We start from the raw sequence: 21,000 nt of genomic DNA on the forward strand, positions 1-21,000 counted from the left end.
GGTGCTCGGACCCTAATAAAGAGCCCACGTTTAGCTCCCTTGAACCTCCTTCAACATAACTACATGTTGAGGCCTCGCAGCTACAGGACCCACAAAGACTGTTAATTTGGCTCCTATTTCTCAGCAACACACAACTAGATTGGATAATCCTTTATTGTCATTGCACAGAGTATATCAGAAACAAAAAAACTTTATTTATCACTGAGCAGCAATCAGGTGGGCAAAGAGTGACACATTAAAAAAGAGCAAGAGCAAGAGAAAAAAAAAAAAACGTGGGTGGGCAAAAGCAGCAGATTCTGTGCAGTGGCAGGTCTGCTGCCAGTAACAGTGTGAGTGTTGCTGCAGAGGTAGTAAAGGCAGTAGTGTCCACAAAAGTGTCAGAGATGTAAAACAAAAGATTATGTACAGCAATAAATGAAAAATTTTCAAAAAACAAAAGTAAAATGGTAACGGTCTTTGTTCTCTATTACTATGAACCAAAGGATGTATACATGGTGATCACATGGCAGGAGCTGTTCAGTAATGAGACAGTGTGATGGTAAATACTCTACAAAGCTCTCTGTAACTTTGTATCACAATGTAAATGAATAAATGTCAACACAGAACTGTTGGGAATTTAGTTACAGTTCAGTATGACCTGATTAGGTTTAGTACGTCCATCTAGTGTTGCAGTGATGATATCAAAAGGAGAAATTTGATGCTGTTGCTACAGCGCGACTGCTGTTGACCACCTTATGAGATCCATTCCACAGAAAGAAAACACAAACTGTCACCATCTGCTACTTGACCTGATGTGATTTTTTTTCCTTTTTTCTTTCTTTTTAACTTTTTAGCGAATGGACATGGACCGGCGCCGGGAGGATGCCAGGAACCCGAAGCGTAAGCCTCGTCTGATGGAGGAGGACGAGCTGCCTTCTTGGATCATCAAAGATGACGCTGAGGTGGAACGTCTCACCTACGAAGAGGAGGAGGAGAAGATGTTTGGTCGAGGATCACGCTGTCGCCGGGACGTGGACTACAGCGACACGCTGACTGAGAAACAGTGGCTGCGGGTAAATTATCAGCATTTATTCCTTTAGAAATAAAACCACAAACAAGGTAATGCATAAGATTCATGTATCACTGCCACACTGTTGAAAAGTTTGTTCCTTTTCCACATTTTCACTCTGTACCTCTACAGTTAATTACAGCAATCTTGTTTAATATGTGGATTGATTTGATTTGCATAAACTCAATTTCGATAATTAAGTTAAAAAAACAAGTCAGTGTTCCACACTGCGCTTGTTTAGTCATTCAGTCGGTGTATGTTACAGTCTCATTTGTACTCTCACGCTGTTTTTGTTAAACTGTCATTAACCTGCAGTTTAATTTCTCTGCTTTGAAACAGAGACACTGTATGTGGTTTGCTTTTGCCCTTCAGAAATCAGGCTTTCAATGCCTTCTGAAGGCGACGTTACACATGAGTCGGTTATTTATTTGCAGTGTGTTCAACAAATTGTGAAAGAAAAGCAACACTGTGCAAGTCAGTCAGACATAAACCTCAAAGAAAAAAGAAAGTATGGATTTGTAATCTGTTTTTAAAGCTTCCATAATCTAAAACAGTTCAGCAACATTTCTTAAACTGAGTAATTAGTGCTTGTTGGAGGGTTTTTTCACCCAATACACAGCTGCTTTTGTCGATGAAGGAGTACGTCATGTGTGACTCACACGTGTATTTTTAACAGTTTTTGGACAATAGTGGAGCTCTGGGGCACAGAGGAAGGACTTACACCAGGCTGTGGCTACACAGAACAAACACTGGGTCAATTTCTGTCTTCGTTCTGGTGTTGGGTTTATTGACTCGAATAAAAACATTGATACAGGAAATTTATGACGTTATTACACTTATCGTGACATCTGTTGCTATTATGTTAGGTAGTAAAAATGTATACAGGGATAATTCTGCTTTTACTACAACTAAAGCTGCATGATTTATCGATTCAACATCGACAGCATCCAAATAACTGACACGTGATGCTAAAACTATTTTGCTTTTGATACCAAAGAAAATTCACATTTTCCATGATTCATTTACAAATACAGTCTGTCTGATAGAACAGATTGTACTCCGATTTGTTGTCAGAGGCTGTTTTTTAAAACTTTTTTCACAAGACATGTAGCTTGTTGACATGCAGACTCCACATGTTCACAGCAAAATGAATGAAGAACAGGAGAGAAACACTAAAAGTAAGGTATGGTTGTTAAAAAAGAAACACAGCATCAGTTGTGTTGAAATATTTCAGCCGCAGGAAGGATGATGTTGACCACAAACAGGCAGTTTAAGTAGTGTAGACACTGTTTTGCACCCTCGTGGTGCAGTCCACCACACTAAATCTGAACCATGAAGCTTTGTTTAATGTGATCTGACTGCGGACTATTTAGGATGCCTTTGTCTTTGTAACACCACATCAGAAAGGTTCCAAACACCTTTTTTTCCCAGCTTTTTTCAAAATGTATATATATATTTTTTTTATTTCTGATGATCCCTACAAAATCAGTTCAATCATTCTAGAATGAAGAATTCTTTCCGAATCAAGTTATTCAACTCATCTGCTCAATTTTCTTGTTTTTTTCACACCACAAAAGAACAAATAACTCAGTTTTTTTCTGACATCATACAGTCTTGTTTACTTAGCTCAGGTCGATTCTGGGTTAAACATGCGGTTTTCAAGGGCAGCTCCTCTGTGACCACAGAAAGAGATTCATGTAAATAATGTGACTATTTGCAGTTTAAAACAACTAAATTATTCTTATGCACAAGCAGGTATTATCTATCATCAGCAAAGCGAGTCTCAGTTATAATTGGAAGCCAAAGTTGTGCTGGGTGTGATGCTGATGGCACCCAGTCAACCACACCAAACAGACTTCGACATCCTCCCCTCGGGAGACATCTCAGGCCCTGCAGATCCATGTTATCGACCGTGGCCCAAATGTTTAAAGGAAAACAAAAATAGAGGGAGGACCCTCTGAGGCCAAGGTGACAGTATTGTGGACTCGCTGTTGGCTGCAGTTCAGTGAAACTCTACTTGAAAGAGGAAAAACTTGTAGAAACTCGTAGGCTGCCGGTTTCTGATAAGGAAGAAAAAGCACGACGAGGCAACATAGAAACTGTCCAATGATATCTGCTGTTAGGGAGCAATGGATATCTCAGTGTTGATAGTTGTAACAGGAAATTTAATATGAAGGTTATTTGAATACTGTACCAGTCCTTGTGATGAAAACCCAACTTAGAGAACTTTTCATTATTTTTAAACTGTATTTTCTTGACTTTTCTGCAACAAAAGTGGTAAAACATTGGAATTTACCACAAAAAAACATCATGTAAATCATCATCCATTGATGGTGTTAGGAGATTAAAGAGTATAATGACAGAAGCTGACAGAAACTGTTGCAAACTTGTGCACTCTAATGGCCCAACAACACCTCAACGTAAGCGAACCAGTTAAAATGATCAACCTCGTCTCTGCTCTGGCTCTTTCCACCTCCAGGCCATTGAGGACGGAAACCTGGAGGAGATGGAGGAGGAGATCCGGCTTAAGAAGCGCAAACGCAAAAGGCGTCAAGACAAGGATTCGTCCAGCAGAGAGGAAGGCAGCTCGAAGGCCAAGAAGAGACGCGGACGACCGCCGGCGGAGAAGTTCTCCCCCAACCCGCCCAAACTCACCAAGCAGATGAACACCATCATCGATACTGTCATCAACTACAGAGACGGGTGAGGAGATCCATTTACATTGTTGTAGATACATGTCTGTATGTAGTCTGACATGAGGTGTTTGTGGTCTGTTTTTTTGCTTAGCACATTATATAACCATCTTGCCCACATTCTTTTGAGTGACACAGCAGCCTTGTTAGTGGTTGCTTGGTGCAACATGATGTTTTCAGGGCATTCTGTGACATATTTGAAGTGACATGCTGCCAGAGCTGAAAAGGAATCCCTAAAGATCAAGTGATCTGCCCTCACGGTGCTGATATTGAGCTGACACCCTGCTGATCTTCAAGCTTTGTACTGTCTGTCCTACTCAAACAGTATCGTATGTTAGCCTGAACATCTCTGCTTTAAACATGGTCGACTGCAGAGAGACTGCAGCAGAACCAGCCAGGAGGAGGCGCTATATCTACTTTCACCTGTTAAGTGTGTTAAATTAGGCCAACCAGATTCTCTGTAGTTACTTTTGCACCTCAGTCAGTATAAGCATTGACTTTGCAGTGAGCAGTTTTAATTAAGACCTATCTGTGTAGTAAACTGTTGGAAAAATAGTAGTTAGGGACGTCGTGATATTACAAATTTAGCTGTCGGTACCAATAAGACTATAATTTTATGATTCTCTGTACCAGTTTCAATCGCACAACAAAAAATAAACCAAACAATGAAGGTATTTTAACATAAACTCTTTTCTTTGAGAACATTTTGGAATGGAGCTAGAGATACCAAGTTTTTAATTTTCTGAACTGATAGTCAGTAGCACTATAAATGAACAATCGATTAAGTACAGGGGACATTATTCCATTCATTGATATGTCTGTTGCTCACCTTGGACGTGATGTTTACTGAAGGAAAGTTGGTTAAATTAGCAGTTTGTCAGTAAGAATGGTGTCCTAGTTGGACCCTGTATCGTCTTTAGCGTGAGAGTTCAGGCAGGAAGTCATTAACCGCTGCAGAAGTCTTTGTCATGGTGGACTGTTGCAAGCTACACCGCCAAAATGTTCCCTACTTGCCAACACAGAGCTGCCCGTAGTCTAAGCGACTGCCTCGTCTGGTTAATACAGCGTTAAACCAACTGCCGTCTTCCAGCTCATTAAAGATAAAGAGACTCCACTTGGTAGCGCAACCAGATTCTACAGCTAATGTACAATATTTATGACATGCATGCCCTTCGTCTTCTGCTTTATTACATTTTTAATTGGTTTAATTATGAGCAGCAGGTAATATCCCTAGATGGAATAAAAAAATACAATTATTTAAATTGTTATATATTTATTAATATGCCAAAAATGAAAACACAACTAACTATTTTATGGTGGCCTCGCATTTCTACTAATAAATGTAAGAAATGTAATAAATAGATTAAGAATATTATTAAAAAACAGCAGATTGTAGCCTTCAAGTGTCCAAAATGAACACTCTGTTAAGAAATGTTATCATTCAGCTTAATGACTGAAACTGTCTCAGCTTGAATTCAGTTTACAGACCTGGATGTCTGTCTGTGATCTGCTCAAAAAAGTTGAGGTGTTTCTTCTGTTCGTTACAGACCTGACTATTTATCGTCTACTGAAACACTAAATATCTTCATTAACAACTTATTTATGGGCCTTTTGTTCCACCTGCACTTAAATAGCTATCATAGGGAAACCACAATCTCCATTAGAGGTCCCATTACAGCTGTGTTACCTTTGGTTGCTTCTGCACCATCATGATTAAGAACGTCACGTCTTCAGAATTTTGATATTGGCTCGGCACCGAGGGATCAGCTCCCATGACATCCTGATTTATAGTTCTATCGGGAATCAATATCCAGCCTCGTGAGGGTTTGTACTTGTTATGGTTGTGGTAAAATGTACTTTTGAGTAGCCTCATTTGCAAGAGTGTAGCAAATCAGCCATGCCTCGATTATCCAGTGGAAAGTACAGATTCCTTCCTGGTCTGCAGGGTAAAAATGAGCAGACATGAAGTCATGTCTTAGGAACAGGAATCTTATATTCTAAGTTAAGTGTGTGGTCTATTCTGTTGTGTCTGGAATCTGTCGTTTTTGCTTTTTTGGGTTTTTTTTTTTTTTGCCCATATGCAAAAGCATAAGTATGCGTCTCCCTGCGACATGCACCCGTGCATGGAAGAACATGTGCAATTTGTGTTCCCATCGCTCAAGTATTCTCTGGCTCACTGCAGCGCTGAAGCGTTTCCAGGAAACCGCTACCTGCCTTTCCAGGAGTCAAATTCTTTCCTCTCCCAGTTGATGGTTGTTCTTCCCAGAGCATCTCAATCACGGGCTCTCGTCTCACTTCAGTAGTCTGGGGCTACAATTTTAAAGTTCCACTCCAGGATTTAGCAGTCCGGAGGTACGATGCCGTTTCCTCGTAAAACAAAGTACATCTCCAAATTGCATGAGGCGAATGCGAGTACAACTTAAATCTGATTTGGAGCTTCTTGGAATTTAATAAAGTCTTATCTCTTCAGGGGAGCCTGGCAACAGTCTCGGCTCCTTTTCCCCTCACAGAGCAGATTAAGGTGTATTTATGCGGAGGTCTTGTTGCAACAGAGAACGCCCTGATCTCCAAATACAGTATGTCACGCACAGAGCAGCTTGTTTTGAAATCAACAGTTGTTTTTACCATCTGCCTATCGTGAGACATTACAAGAAAGCCTCCTCGTTGGAAGCCTCCCAGATCGCGTTTCCAGTAACTCCATCGTCTTTAACAGAAGCTGTGAGGCTGAGAAGCATCACGCTTTATACGTCAAACACCTGTTTGGGTTCAGCACAGTCTACACCCACAGCACATCCAGACCTCCGTCGGTGATTCAATATCCAAGTAATCTGACGTCAGGAGCCGTGAAATCAGGCTGAACTACTGCTGCTACTGTTTACGGTCACTGTGCAGAATCATTTCTCAAAGACAAATCCAGGAATTTGTTATGTTGATTGTTAGAAACAACTCCGAACAGAAAAATTGTATAATTGTCGCTCCAAACATCTTACAGCTGTGGGCTTGTGGATTTTATTATTGAACATCCTGCTCATGTGTGTCGTTTGCAGTTTCAACCTGAAGATGGAAGTTTATATTTAGGGTGACTTTGCAGCTGTATTTATTAATAAGTCCGACTGTTTATTATTTATATGAACAAAACAGGCAAAATCTGGTAAAATTAAAAAATAATTATCTGCTTTAAAAGAACACTGTTGTTGAAGTTTTGTTGCTGACATGAACTCAGATGTCTAAAGTAGTTTCTGAGCCGTTACAACTGTGAACTAAACGGATTTTTGTCTTTTCCATGCAGCAAATAACAAACTAACTTGCTAAAACATTTGGTAAATCTCTAAACTCCAAGCAGTTTCTGGGTGTTTTTTTTTTTTTATTTTTCCTTCTCTCTTTTTCACTCAAGCTCACCTAATTTCTCTCTGCAATATTAAGTCCTGCACCTCTATGAAAACAACAGCCAATTTTAATGCCATAAATCTGAAAAAAGGACCAAAAAATGAAAGCTGAATTTGATTAATTACTTATTTCACCTTGCTGAATGTATTTTCCAACAACAAACTACCAACTTGCCGCATATTTTCATCTTAATTTCTGTTGTTTGTCAAATATCCATCCTGTAAACACAACTGGCAGTTCAGCCAAAAAGTCCAGGTGCAAATGCAGTACAGATTTATTTTTTATTTTAGAATGAAATCTGGTGCAAGCAGTTTCTTTTTGATCAGTTGTCCTGATGGAACAACACATTACACATAATTATTTCAAAGTCTGTTGCAAAGTTGAAAAACCCCAAAAAGTTTTTTTAATTTTACAGTGTCTGTCTGATAAATGTTGTTATTTCAGCCACATTTTTAAACATGAGATGCCTTTCAAACCTGCCGGAGGGTGTTTGGGTTCAACTAAGAGTCTTGCTACTGGCAGCGCGGTTCTGTTTGGACTCCGTTGAGCGATCTCTCTTTGGTCATAGTCCAGTAGTCTGTGGAGCTTTTATGATAGATGCTTTAATAGATTGTTTAAACACTACCCCGCTCTCTTGATCTTGTCTGTCTCAGCTGTCACTAGACATGTTTTTACATTTTTGTGTGTTCTTTTGTAATCTTGGTAGTAAAACAGTAAAGCCACAGTTGGGTGGTTTCATCCAGCAGTAGCTGTTAATTTATTTATCTCTAGCGGTCATAAATTAATCACTGCAGATTGAAGGTCAAGCCAACAATAATTGAATGTAGCAGAGCTGCTTCTCATCTATTTTCCATGTTCAGCTGGTGCAGGAGTCGAGCTGTCGTCCCTCTGGTCGAAGGCCGACTCATCCGGCCTCTTGGTTGTGTAGTAATTAGTGCGTGAAGGTCTCAACAGCTACAAGTGGATTCTTAAATGATTTGGCCTCAAAGATGTGTTTAAAATGACTAAAGGAACATCCGAGTTAATGCGAAGTCTCAGAGTGCAGCAGTGAGAAGTGTCTGCTGGCAGAACTTAACCACTCATGAATTAATCGAACATTAATAATGATTAGTTTAGAAGCGACCTCAGCGTTGGAGCAGAAAACCTTTGTGGGAGGAAGCACAGCAGATGAGCAGCCAGGCGTCTGTTTACAAAGTTAATACAAGAAAACACAAACGCCAACTTCTCCTCTCTGACTTATTTCCCTTTTACCCAAACTACAGGGAAACTAGCTGGACTGAACATGTTTAATTTGTAAATATAATTTCATAGAACAGATAGAAAAAGCTTCCTTGACAGAAGCTTCTATTTAAAATGTGCTACTGGACAGGGTAGAAGTTTAACTATGATGTGTGATTACTTTATTTCCAGGTCAGGAAGACAACTGAGCGAAGTCTTCGTCCAGCTTCCGTCCAGGAAGGAACTCCCAGAATATTATGAGCTCATCAGAAAACCTGTGGACTTCAAGAAGATCAAGGTGTGTAAATGAAGATGATCCAGCAGTTTGTGTGGAAGAGGAAGGATGGTGCTGGTGGTAGGAACACAGTGATAAAGATAAAGGGGTCTGTTTGGATAGTGAATTCCAAAAAAATAAAAAAGATAAACAGATTGCTGTGTGTGAGAAAAAGAACCTGCTGGAGTTAGCTGATTGATTAGTGTTAGATAAATAATTCACAGCAGGTTTAATAATGGATGCAGAGGAAATGTTTTGTTTTTCCAGCTTCTTGGGTCTATAAAAATATTATGAGACTTTAAAAATTGTAATGTAGCTTTAACCGTTTTTAGGTATTTTATGGACCGACTGATTGATCAGCTACTCTACAAATTAGTTAAAAGCCCAACCGATGTTAACAGTAATTGTTAGTTGGTGTCATTTGAAAGATTTGTATAATTTTGCAGAATTTAAGAGAAGACAGCGAGGCATGAATATCAAGACTTAACTGGGTGATAATCGAGCGTTCACTCATTGCTGGTGTTTTTCTTCAGGAACGTGTGAGAAACCACAAATACAGGAATGTGGGAGACCTGGAGAAGGACGTGATGCTGCTCTGTCAGAACGCACAGACCTTCAACTTGGAGGGATCCCAGGTAGGAAACGCTTCAGCTCCTCTAACCTGGTCATGTATACTACACTAGTGTTAAAACACGTGTAATGGAGCGACAGACGTCTGCTGCATTCGATCTCAAGTTTTACTGAAACAATTACTTGAAACACAATTTCCATCATTTAAACGATCACTTATTTGTACCGTAATTTACGGACTATTGAGCACACCTGAATATAAGCCACACCCACTAACTTTAGAAAGGAAAAACAATGTGTACATATACAGGCTGCACTTTTCTATAAGCCACAGGTGTCCACGTTGTACCATGAGATATTTACACAGAAAGATTTTTTAAAACTTTTAATTGAATACATACCGGTAACATACACAAATACGTACCATAAATGCTTTTTCCGAACAGTGCCTGTAACACGGCTGGTTAAAAAATAAAAAACAAAAAATACAGCAGCCTACCAGGAAAAGTCATTGATCACGATATTTATCTTCCTCCTGTGCACTAAAACTACTGAAGTCATCTTCTTCGGTGTCAGAATTGAACAGCCTCAGAATTACTTCGTCACACACTTCCTCAGTCTCTCTTTCGTTGTCGCTCTCAGTGTCACTTTCGTCTCAAGGCAAATTCGTAAAAAACGGAAAAATCCATAAATTAGCCGCATCATTGTTTAAGCGGCAGTGTTCAAAGCGTGTGAAAAAGTAGCGGCTTTTAGTCCAGAATTTACGGTAATAAAAACAAAACGCAGTTCTGAGTAACATGTTGTTGTCTTTCTGTGGGATTCCTTTCACGTTTAATGATGCTTTTGTGGTTTATCTGTTCTCGTCAGTTTACATCCACTGTATAAAAAGACATAACATAACCTTTTATTTTTTCTCACTGTCATTAAATCAGACTTTTCCTGTTTTAGGTCAGTTAGGATTACCAAAGTTATTTCTATTTGCCCAATGAGTTACACAGAGGCTTCAGTACAACAACAATGTGTTGGAGTGGCCATCACAAAGCCCTGCTCTCAATCCTGGAGCGAGGAGGCCAACAAACCTGACTCAGTTCCACCAGTTCTGTCAGGAGGAATGGGCCAGAACTCATTAAACTATTGTGAGAAGCTTGTGGAAGAAAACCCAAAACATTCTCCCCAAGTCACACTGTTTAAAGGCAATGCTACCAAATACTGAGTCAAAAACTTCTGACTTTGAAGAAAGTAATAAAAAAAGTTCTCTCGCCAGAGATGGGGTAGAAGAGGGGTTTATTTTATTCCCCAAAATATTCCAAACCATGATCAAAATTTTTTTTTAAAAAAACAAACAAAAAAAAACTAAAGTTAGTCAAAATACAGGGATCAAAAATGACAGATTGTTAGGTTTTTCTTCACCAGTAATTACAGAAATCTAACATTTAACATTACTGCTTGAACTGATTCTTTTCACTATTAATATTAATTACTTGCTTGTCTCAACAAATAATGAGAAAAAATTGACATTTTAAAATCAAGTTTTCAGAGTGTTTGTTTATTTTTGTCAACATAACAGACCAAAACACTTAGAAAGATATAAAACCACAAAAAAGACAGCACTAACTACTGCACCACCACGATGTCCTGCATACACAATTATTTCAACTAGAATTGTTAAAACAGATGAATTTTCTGTAAGTCAGTTAATTGACAGACTCATTCTTCTGGTGTTTAAGCAAATAGAAGTAATGTTGGTAATCCCAACTGACCTAAAACAGGAACAGTTTAGTCTAATGTCAGATAGTGAGAAAAAGAAAGGTTGTGTGTCTTGTTATACAGTGTATGTAAACTTCTGGTTTCACGTGTACACGTCGTGTCCAGGTTTGTCTTTCTGTGACATGTGTTAGAACTCGGGTCTTTAGAAAGAACTGGTTGTTTTTATTGTGTGCTAAGCTTTAGCATTGGCCCGCTCCAGCTCTGGCCTTCAGGCTCCGGCTAGTTTGCAGCACATTGTGTCACGGTTGTTGCAGATTCCTTGACAGCGTTTAAGACATATTTTTATAGTCTGAGTGTCTATAGTGAGATGTGATCAAACAACTACAAGTCTAGAGCTGCATTTTCCTCACACGAACAAACAACTATAATCCTAAACCAGTATGAAGATTTGAAGAATATAATACAGACCAACAGCAACATAGATGAGATGGAACTTTGTTAATCCCAAAGGAAATTCCCGGACCAGATATAGAAAACAAAACGACATGAGAATGAACGCAGTGCGTATTAGAAAAGCAATAAGATATAAGTGCGACATATTGCTGAAAAATAGAAATAAGAAAGCTAAAATAAGACTAGAATAGAAAAGTAAGAAGAAATACTATCAATGAATATGAGGTAGTAAAGTAATATAACATGTTAAATATTGTGCGTAAAAATTAAAGATTACATATGAAATTGAAAAATTGCACATGAAAAAAAAATAAAAGTGCACATTACATTTACATGAAAATTAAATATTGCACATGATACTGAGCCTGATATTGTAAAAACCATAAATAAAGGTAATGTTTCGGTCTGGAAAAGGTGCATCATCCATTTCACTGCACATTATACTATGTATAATTGTGTTTGTGATAAATAAAGGCCTTGAATCTTGAATCTTTAATATTTCAGATCTGTGTTCCATTAAAATAGTGTCCATCCATCCATCATCTAGACACCGCTTCATCCTCATTAGGGTCAAGGGGGAGCTGGAGTCTATCCCAGCTGACTTAGAGAGAAGGCAGGTTCACCTGGACAGGTCACCAGTCTATCACAGGGCTACACTTAGAGACAGACAACCAAGCACACTCACATTCACACCTACGGACAATTTAGAATCACCAATTAACCTCAACATGTTTTTGGACCTTGTGGGAGGAAGCCGGAGAATCAAGATCCCGGTGCGCCCACCGTGATGTGAACCGGCGACCTTCTTGCTGCGAGGCAACAGTGCTAACCAACTGCGCCACCTTGCAGCCCTAAAATAGTGTTGCTACTTAAATCAAGCCTCTTCATACCGGCAGTTTTAACTTTATTCTGTCTACTGAACCCCCTTACGCCACAAAATGGTCATGAGAGCAAGTACAAGAACAGAATTTAAACCAGTAAATTGGTTTACTGAAAATCCCATAAAGTTTAGAAGTGTGAGGCTGTAGTCTTTGAATCAGTTTGTGTTTTATGGTTGTAGCCAAAGCTATAAGGCCTATGGAACAGCTGTTACAACATTGTTTGAAACTCAACCGGGGAAATCAAAAAAACTAAGTGAGGAAGACAGGAGTTCCTTCTGCTGAGACTCCAGTAGCTTATATGTCATGTCATCTCTAGAACTTCCCCTCTCACCGTCTGAGCTCCACTGGATCTTTTAGCAGAGGTGATGATATTTTCTAAGAGAGCTGACTCTCCAGTAAACAACGTTTTAATACGTGTTGATTTGTTATCCGAAACGTAATCTGCTCCAAAGTTGCTCTTCGGCATAAGTTAACACAACAAAGCACTTTTTAGTGTTTTCATGAAAATTCAGAATTAAAAAATTTAAATTCCCCTCGCTGAGCACCAAATCCTGCTTCAAGGCACAGAATCCTGTATTACTGGGTTTAGTTCTTTGCTTTTCTGCAGGAATGACTCACAGAGACTTTGCTGAGGGGAAGCTGAGGTGAAACAATTATCCTGGATGTCGAGTCGGTCCCGGCAAACGTCGGTGCGTCAGCCGTGTATAAAAAAGGAAGAACCCGGTGGAGGCATAATTACTGCCAAACACTCTGGACTCGTCTCCGTCTCATTTCACAGTAAACTGAAGGTCGTTTTGTCCTGGACTGTTGGTGGGACGTGTCATGGCTGCTGCCAACATGTTTTGAGCTTTTTCCATTTAAAGCTGGCTTTTGTTGCTTTTTTTTTTTTTACAACAAACTATTAATTGGTTAATTAAAAACTTTTCCCTCTGTTGCAAAGTTCTTGCTCAAAGGGAGTCCCAAGGAAACTTTGGATTTGTTGTGTTGTTCTGTATTAAATTTGAAAGCTCTTTACCTTATTGAAGTGACGCGCCTTGAGACGACGTACGTTGTGAGCTGGCACCATTTAATAGAAGTGAACTTATTTGTTGATTATCCAGTGGCTTAACTTGATCTTTTTTTGCAGCAGCTTTGTCCTTGACTTTGTTTTCTTAGTCATTGCGATTATTTAGTGAGACAAATGTGTTAATAAATGTTGTATTTGTTCCGTTAGCCCTTGTTTCCCAGCAGGGATTGTCCCCATAATGTATTATAACGAGCCAAAGTACACAGAGGAAAAAACCCGGACAGAAAATCAAAAAAAAGAACAGGGCTGTTTCGTAGCTTTTTAGGGAAAGGTCTATATTTCAGCCCCAAGGTCTGAACTGCCACGTCCCTACAGATGAATGATAATCGCTACTTATTCTATTTCTATCCTTAACCTGCTATTTTTACTCCCTTCTCTGCCCATTAAAGCTTAATGTCCTCTTTTTTTTTATTGCTTCCCACATCTTCCAGCGTGACTAACCACCGGAACGTCCGCTCCTTTTTTATTAATCTTCTTATTCCTGCAGATATACGAGGACTCCATCGTTCTTCAGTCTGTGTTCAAGAGCGCCAGACAGAAAATCGCCAAGGAAGAAGAGAGTGAAGATGACAGCGATGACGACGAAGACGACGATGAGTCAGAGGCCGAGTGTAAGACGCACAAACACACAGCAGCAACCTTGTGTTGTCTCATTTAAAGTCCGCACTGTAAACCCTCCGAGTGCTGTTCTAGTTTAATATTCAGCGCCGTCCCGCCCGGAGCACCGTGGACGACTGTTACCTTCAAACTGTGGCTCAGTAAAAACCAAATGTGAAAGATTTTATTTTAAATTCTATTTTAACTGCACTTGGGGAGCAAAACATTGATTGTGAACGGGGCTGTAAAATACATACCAACAGCAATAATGTTCGATAAATGAAAGTACATGACAAAAACCCAAAGTTTGATTGTATGAAGGTGACATCATTACTTTATTATTATTTATTTGGAGTTATACATGTAACTTTATGTTTTTAATTATTGTCCAACATTAGAAGTATTGCTTGTGCACCTTGATAAATAGGCAAAAACATTTAAAATAAAGCTATTTTCTACTAGTTCCTTATTTAAAATAGGTCATAAAAAACAGTAACTATTGATATTGACAGAAATTAAACATTTGGTCGTGATACATTTTTCATTTTTCTTATCACCCAACCCGACTAAAGGGACACTTTAAGTTTTTATGCCCTTTCAAGCCAAAGCAAAACTAGACTGAAAAAGATTGATGACGTTAATAGTTCTAGAAAAAGCAATTAACTTCATCAATCAAATTAATAAATGACTCCCCAGTCAGACTGCCATTTAATTTAAACTTGCTCATCGTTTTCAGAATCACTATCTAAATGTGGAACATCTGCTTTCATTGACTCCCCAGAATAGCTTTGACTGTAATCTGCAATTATTTAAAAAATTCATTTAACATCATTTATGCAGTAATATGGAAGACGGGTTTATTTTATTCCCAAATATGGTCCAAACCATGATCAGAAATTGCCAAAAGTAAAACTAAAGTAAGTAAAAATACAGTGATTAAAATGACAAATTGTTTTTATTTAACAGCTAATCTGACATTTAACATGAACCGATTCTTTTCACTATTAATACTAATTACTTGTTTGTCTCAACAAAATGGGAAACATTTGACATTTTAAAATCAGGTTTTCAGATTGTTTTTTTTTTTTTGTCTGCTAACTCAAACACATGAAAAGATATAAAACCACAAAAAAGACAATAACTACTGCACCACCACGACGCCCTGCGTACACAATTAAATCTACTAGAACTGTTAAAACAGATGAATTTTCTGTAAATCAGTTAACAGACAGACTCATTTTCTGAGCTTTGGTTCTCACGCCAGACAGAACTCAGCGGTTCCAGACATAATCAGCATTGGGTGGGTGCAAACTTTGGCGAGATGAGTGTTACTTATGTTTTCTGACAGAGCAGACAGTGACTAACAGCGGTTGTGTAAGACTTTGTTTAAATTATTCCCGTTCTCCGCTTGTGTTTCATTCAGCCAAGTCGGTGCGCGTTAAGATTAAGCTGAGCCGGGACGCACGAGGCCACGACAAAGGCAAGAAGAGGCAAAGCCGAGGGAAGGCCAAGCCGGTGGTCAGCGACGACGACAGCGACGACGACCAGGACGATAATGTAGGTCACCGCAACTTATATCACTGTCAGTAACACAGATTTCAACAAGAACAACGCAGCGATCCTTTAGACGGGGAAACCCACTGACATTGATGACAGCTGTCAAACAATGTGATAGTTTACTCGCTCACAGGACAGTTCTTAAAATTCTTTTTATTTCGAATTACAATTTGTACAAACTGCACCACACTATGGATTACCTGCTGAAGCCTGCAAGTTGTTCAGATCGTAATTTAAAGTAATTTTTATGTCAACAGAATGATTAATCTGTGTGTCATTGATTACAAACAAGACAGTCAACATGCTGCCAATGTGAAGCTCGCAGGTAGTTTTAAAGTAAACTACAAGTAAGCTTTTAATGGCAATGACTGAAAATACTAAATTACTGTCATAATAATATTAAACTATATTTATAAAACAGCTTTCAAAACACACGTTACAGAAGCAAACAAATCATCAACTTTAAAGGGAAGGAAATAAACAGATTTATATAAAAACCACTGCAGAGCAGGAAGGTAAAGAAGATATAATTAATCATGTATGTGGGAGATTGATGGCAAGTTACTGGACAGGAGTCACATTTTCACCTTTACTGTTTGTGTTGTAGTTTGTTGCCACAACATGTAATTAACATTCAATAAACATTTAATATCCAGTCTGGACATATGTGGCAGAAATGTGTAATTCATTTCAGATCACATCACCTTTTTTCCAGGACACATGACGTCACTTTTACCATCCATGTGCGCTGGTTTCTCATGCAGCTAACTTATGAACAGTTGTTATTTCCAGTTTCAGATCTCTACTGTTTGATTCCAGCTTATCATACGTCTATTTTAAGAAATCTTTCATTTCCCTCAAGTCATTGTCAAGGGATTGTCCTTCAGAGATATGCTGAAGTGGAGTCCTGCCTGGTCAACATGTAATTACAGATATCCTGAATTCGAGCTTTGACCAGGCAGTGATGTTACAGATATCTGTAGTCACGCTGGAGGCTACGGCAAGTGGGTGGTGAAGGCCGAGGCAGCTCGTTTTTCTAACGTACCGTGGCAGCGTGACCATAATTTCTTATGACAACCAGTTTACCGTCATGTCAGAGCAGCCTGAGGACAAAGTGCTAGTAAAATTTCAGCCACAAGCCTCTGATGAACAAAAGTCTTTTTATTTCACTGCATTTTCTAAATATTTTATCCACTGCAGCAGCCACCATTACTTATGCCAACACTGTTCAAATGCTTTGCTGGATTAATCTGCAATGGAAGGCTTTGAATGAGTAACGTCATGCGGAACAGTTCAGACTAGTCATAATGATGTTTTAAATATCTGCAGCCATTATTTAAACTAGTCAGAACTGTGTTATAGTCACACTGGAGGTACGACTAGTCAGAATGATGCTGTTGATATCTGTAGTTTTAATTCCACAGTCAGATTTACTCAATAAATTTTAGGCTGAAGAGCACAAAGGTGAAAATACTTGACAGCAAACAGCTCATAGGCTGGACAAAAACACTCCAAAAGGTTCTTTCTATGCTGCTTTGCAAAGGAAACATATCTGTTGGGATGTGGATGAGAATGTGCAGCCCAACAGACCACACGGCGCTGCACGTACAGTTCTGCCTAAGGTGTGTTTGCGGTGTTTATATTTCTAACTTTGTGCCACGCTGTGCTGTCAAACAGTCTTATATTTTCCTCTTATGTATCAAAACAACAGCCCGCCGACAAATTAGAGTGCAGACAGTAAAATTGTAGATGCGAATCCTGTGTAATCCCGAGCCATCAATCTTCCACGGTCAGGTCAGGACACATAAACAAGAAAAAAGTCTGATTCACAGCTTATGAAAGTCAACTCAACCACTTGCTTGTAATGACTTGTGCAATTAACTACAGAATTAACATATGGGGGGGGTTAGGCTATTCAACATGACAGACTATTGATGGTGTAGAAACAAGTTGGACAAAATCTGTTGCATGAAAGTGCAAAAACATTTTCAATTTCTTCAAAAGAATAATAAAAAGCTTTTGTGATGTGTTGAACAGAAGTTTTGAGATGTGAGAAATGTACAAAAGCAAAAAAAAATTCAAAAATTGGCGACTGCGGTGTATAAAAGTGGAAGCAGCATATCTGCAATTCTTTTTTTTTTAATGAAACATGGAGAAATAACTCACAGTAGCACAGTGCACTTCAATCCCGGTCATTACAGCCCCGCTGGTTTCATTCCGGCTGTCCAATCAGCAGCTGCTTCACACCTAGGAAGCCAAAGTGCAGGCAGTTATTTGCTGTTAAATTGGCTGTAGAAGAAAGAACAGAACACAGCGGCACTCTGCATCATCCAGAACTTTAACATTTAGAGTGAAACACAAAGATGCAGCACGAACTTCCTGAATGTGCTCCGTGTGAGTTTGGAGGAAAAGTAGAATAGTGGTGAAAGTGCCTGGGGAGGGATGTCCGGGCTGTTATTAGCTGCTAAGTGGTGTCGTACGCTTCTTTTATTTAAAGATGCATGGTTCAGTTTAACACAGATGGCATCCAGCAGTCTTTCATCAAACCATCTGTCCAGAATGTGGACATTGTTTTCATCAAAGTAGTGTTGTATTGTCCTTCAGATTCTTCAGAGTCTTTGTCCTGAGGAGCTGCTCTCCTGTGTTGCTTCATGCACTTGTAGCACCATTGCTTAGTTTCCCCCACATGTAGTGCACTCCACGCTGTACTGGACTGAACATGCAGCACTGCTCAGCTTGTGTTTGGATGTTTTATCCTCAGTGTGAACCAGTGAGAGTGTTGCTGGGTGTGAAATGCACCAGATGTTGTGTTTGGAGAAAACTCGGCCACATAAGGGACGACAGTGTTGTGCTGTTTTTGCCACATGTCTTTGCTGATTGGGATATCCACAGGATTTAAGTGCTTTCCTAATATGTGTGTGTGTTCTTTTCTGGTGCTGTAAGGTTCTGATAACCTCCAGCTCATGTTCCGGTTGGAGTCTGACAGCAGGTGCACGCCTGTGTGTGGATTTAAAAAAAAAAAAAATTTAACATTGAGGTTTCCGTCCAGCTCAATATGTGCACAGCACGGTCCAAAAAAGACGCTTTATGTTTCCACCGTGTGAGTCTGAGTCACCTGCAGATATGAGCCTGTCATTTGGCAGCATTTCACATCGTTTTCTCCTCCGTCCAACATCACCCACTTCAGGTATAATAAGGATTTCTACAGGCCAAAACACAGCTGGGCAATGAGCTCTCCAGTGTTTCCTTTTGTGGCCAAATTTCTACATGGAGGAAGTGGAAAACAGCACTGAGCTCTTACAAGGGAACAGCCACTGGTTGAGATGTTTGGACGACACCTGGGTCAGAATCAAAGTAGAAGTAGAATATATCGACTCGGTGGATAGTAGCATGTGGGCTGGTTTGACAGAGCTGAACAGAAGCCTTAATGTTTTTATAACCCTACTGGTTGACTCCCACCATCCACTGGAACATAAGCCAACCAAGAAAGAAGGGAAAAGGAACACACATATTAAGAAAGCACTATGAACCAACGCTTTTTTGATTTGTGTTACCTTGGACATGCTTTACATTCCTCTCTATCCACTCGGAACAGTTGCTGTGTTTATCCAGCACTCAGCAAATACTACAGAGGGGAAATGATGTCGTACTTTATGATGCATTTTTGCTCATTGTTCATTTTAAAAGCTCGTTCTCCAACAGTGTTTAGCTCCTGATTGTGATGAGATGACATAGCTAATGTTCAGGTGCTGCTGTGGTTCAGTCTGTGCTGCTGTCCTTCAGCGCTTCAGTGGTGGATTCGGGGTCCGGCAGCTTCAGTACAACACTCAGCCAGCAAAACTATCGCTGAACTCATTACTGCTGCATGTAGTCGGTGTTACAAACTTCAGAAACTAGTGTGTCATAACCGTAGTAGCAGCGATGACTCCAGCCACAGCTGAGGATGCACTCATGCAGCCTACAGACTACAGAGACTCAGCTGTGGTTGCTCATATATCAGTCTGCAGCCTTGAGTCATGTCGCTGCAGCTCTTGTTAAGATTATACCAGACACATTTGTTTTCTAGTGACTTAACGCCGACTGCACACAGCAGCACTGGCTGTGCAGTGATGGTTTTACTGGCTCAGAGTTGTCCAGAAGCTGCTGTGCTCCTGAACTCCTAAATAAACACATCTATCGTGGAAGTTCAAATAGTAACAGCTGGACCACGTATCCAGGCAGAGCAGCTGTGCTCAGCAGCTGGATACTGTCGGAAATCAGTCTTTGAACATAAATAAATCAGCAATAAAGCATGAAGTCTGCAGTGTTTCCCTCAACTGGAGACGAGTTGTAACTGGACTGGACCAACACAACAACTGTTCACATGGATCAGAGGGAATGCAAATCAAAAAATTCCCACTGTGACCATTGTGCGGTTAAGTTGGCAAAGAGATCAGGGGAAAAAAACAACACATTAAACAGGCAAGAAACAAGAAACAGGTTTGACCACAAAGTCACCTCGTATGTGTCCACAGTATCTGAGATTTTCTCCAATCACAGCATCCTGATGCACCTCAGACCCAGCAGAAGACCAAAAAAAACAGAAAAGTGGTTCATCTTGAGAATGAAGCAGCCAAACACAAGCAGTGACACAGACAATGCAGTCCTGATGTCTCTCCCAGTGCAGCTTCACCACCATTAACACCTCCAGTTGTGTGAGCTGGGGTTGATGATACATACCTGGAACTCCCCAACAGTCAGTCAGAACTTAGAAATCCTTATGGATGAGGGGGAAAGAGGACAAAAGAGCATTGCAGATGTTAAGGTGTGAAAAAAATGTCAGTTACATCTTCTTGATGTTCCCAAGTTAGAAAAAGCAGGTTTATACACGTCAAAGTTGAGATTTTTCGTCAACCATTACACCTGTTTGTTTATACAATACGTGCAGGTAAAACTTTGGAAACACAGAGAAGTGAGAATTACTTCTGTGGCGATACAGCAGCAAGGGACACACTGAATGATGTTACTGGTCACATACAGTCGACGCTGATCTCCGTCAAATCATGACACGTTGCTATTTTTAGGCTAAGCATCACTTTTCACACCATATAATAACTGCAGGGAATCAGGGTGACTTTACATGATTATGTGGCCGCCTGTTTCCACGTTGGTGCCAACGGAATACCAAGACTGTGACTTTGATAGCAGCATTTAGAAATATAGAAATAGTACAAAACAATCCAGAACAATTCAATTCATGAAGACGTCTGACTTCATCACTCAGTCAATCAGCAGAAAGTTTCTTGGCCACTGTTGTGCTTGTTGATTGGTCATTTTATCATGAAAAGTGCAAAGAAGTGATAGTTTCAGGTTGTCAGATGGCAGAATTTGTTGCCCCTCTTGGTTTTACATGAGGATAAATTAAATGGGTTTGTTACTTCGACAAAAGATGAAAATTGTAATAGTCGTTTTTTTGTTTTAACTTTTTACATCATATCTGAAGCTGTGGTAGACTGTGAATCTTTCAGTCGTTCACTTGATTAGTTTGTTTGAGCATGAAATCAAGGAGT

General features: G+C 39.6%; 1 protein-coding gene across 1 annotated transcript in view; it reads left to right on the forward strand.

Moving 5' to 3' along the window:
- Window positions 1–21,000, forward strand: part of LOC103358121 (probable global transcription activator SNF2L2) — an 82,743-nt gene that overhangs the window by 54,118 nt on the left and 7,625 nt on the right. The window contains exons 28-33 of the mRNA XM_008282956.1: window positions 834–1,052; window positions 3,528–3,751; window positions 8,539–8,644; window positions 9,154–9,255; window positions 13,785–13,908; window positions 15,318–15,451. Of these exons, the coding sequence (XP_008281178.1) occupies window positions 834–1,052; window positions 3,528–3,751; window positions 8,539–8,644; window positions 9,154–9,255; window positions 13,785–13,908; window positions 15,318–15,451 (909 nt within the window). The remainder of the gene's footprint in view (window positions 1–833; window positions 1,053–3,527; window positions 3,752–8,538; window positions 8,645–9,153; window positions 9,256–13,784; window positions 13,909–15,317; window positions 15,452–21,000) is intronic.

This window comes from Stegastes partitus, unplaced genomic scaffold, assembly GCF_000690725.1.
Source record: "Stegastes partitus isolate 25-593 unplaced genomic scaffold, Stegastes_partitus-1.0.2 Scaffold291, whole genome shotgun sequence".
In the NCBI taxonomy this organism is placed as follows: Eukaryota; Metazoa; Chordata; class Actinopteri; family Pomacentridae; genus Stegastes; species Stegastes partitus.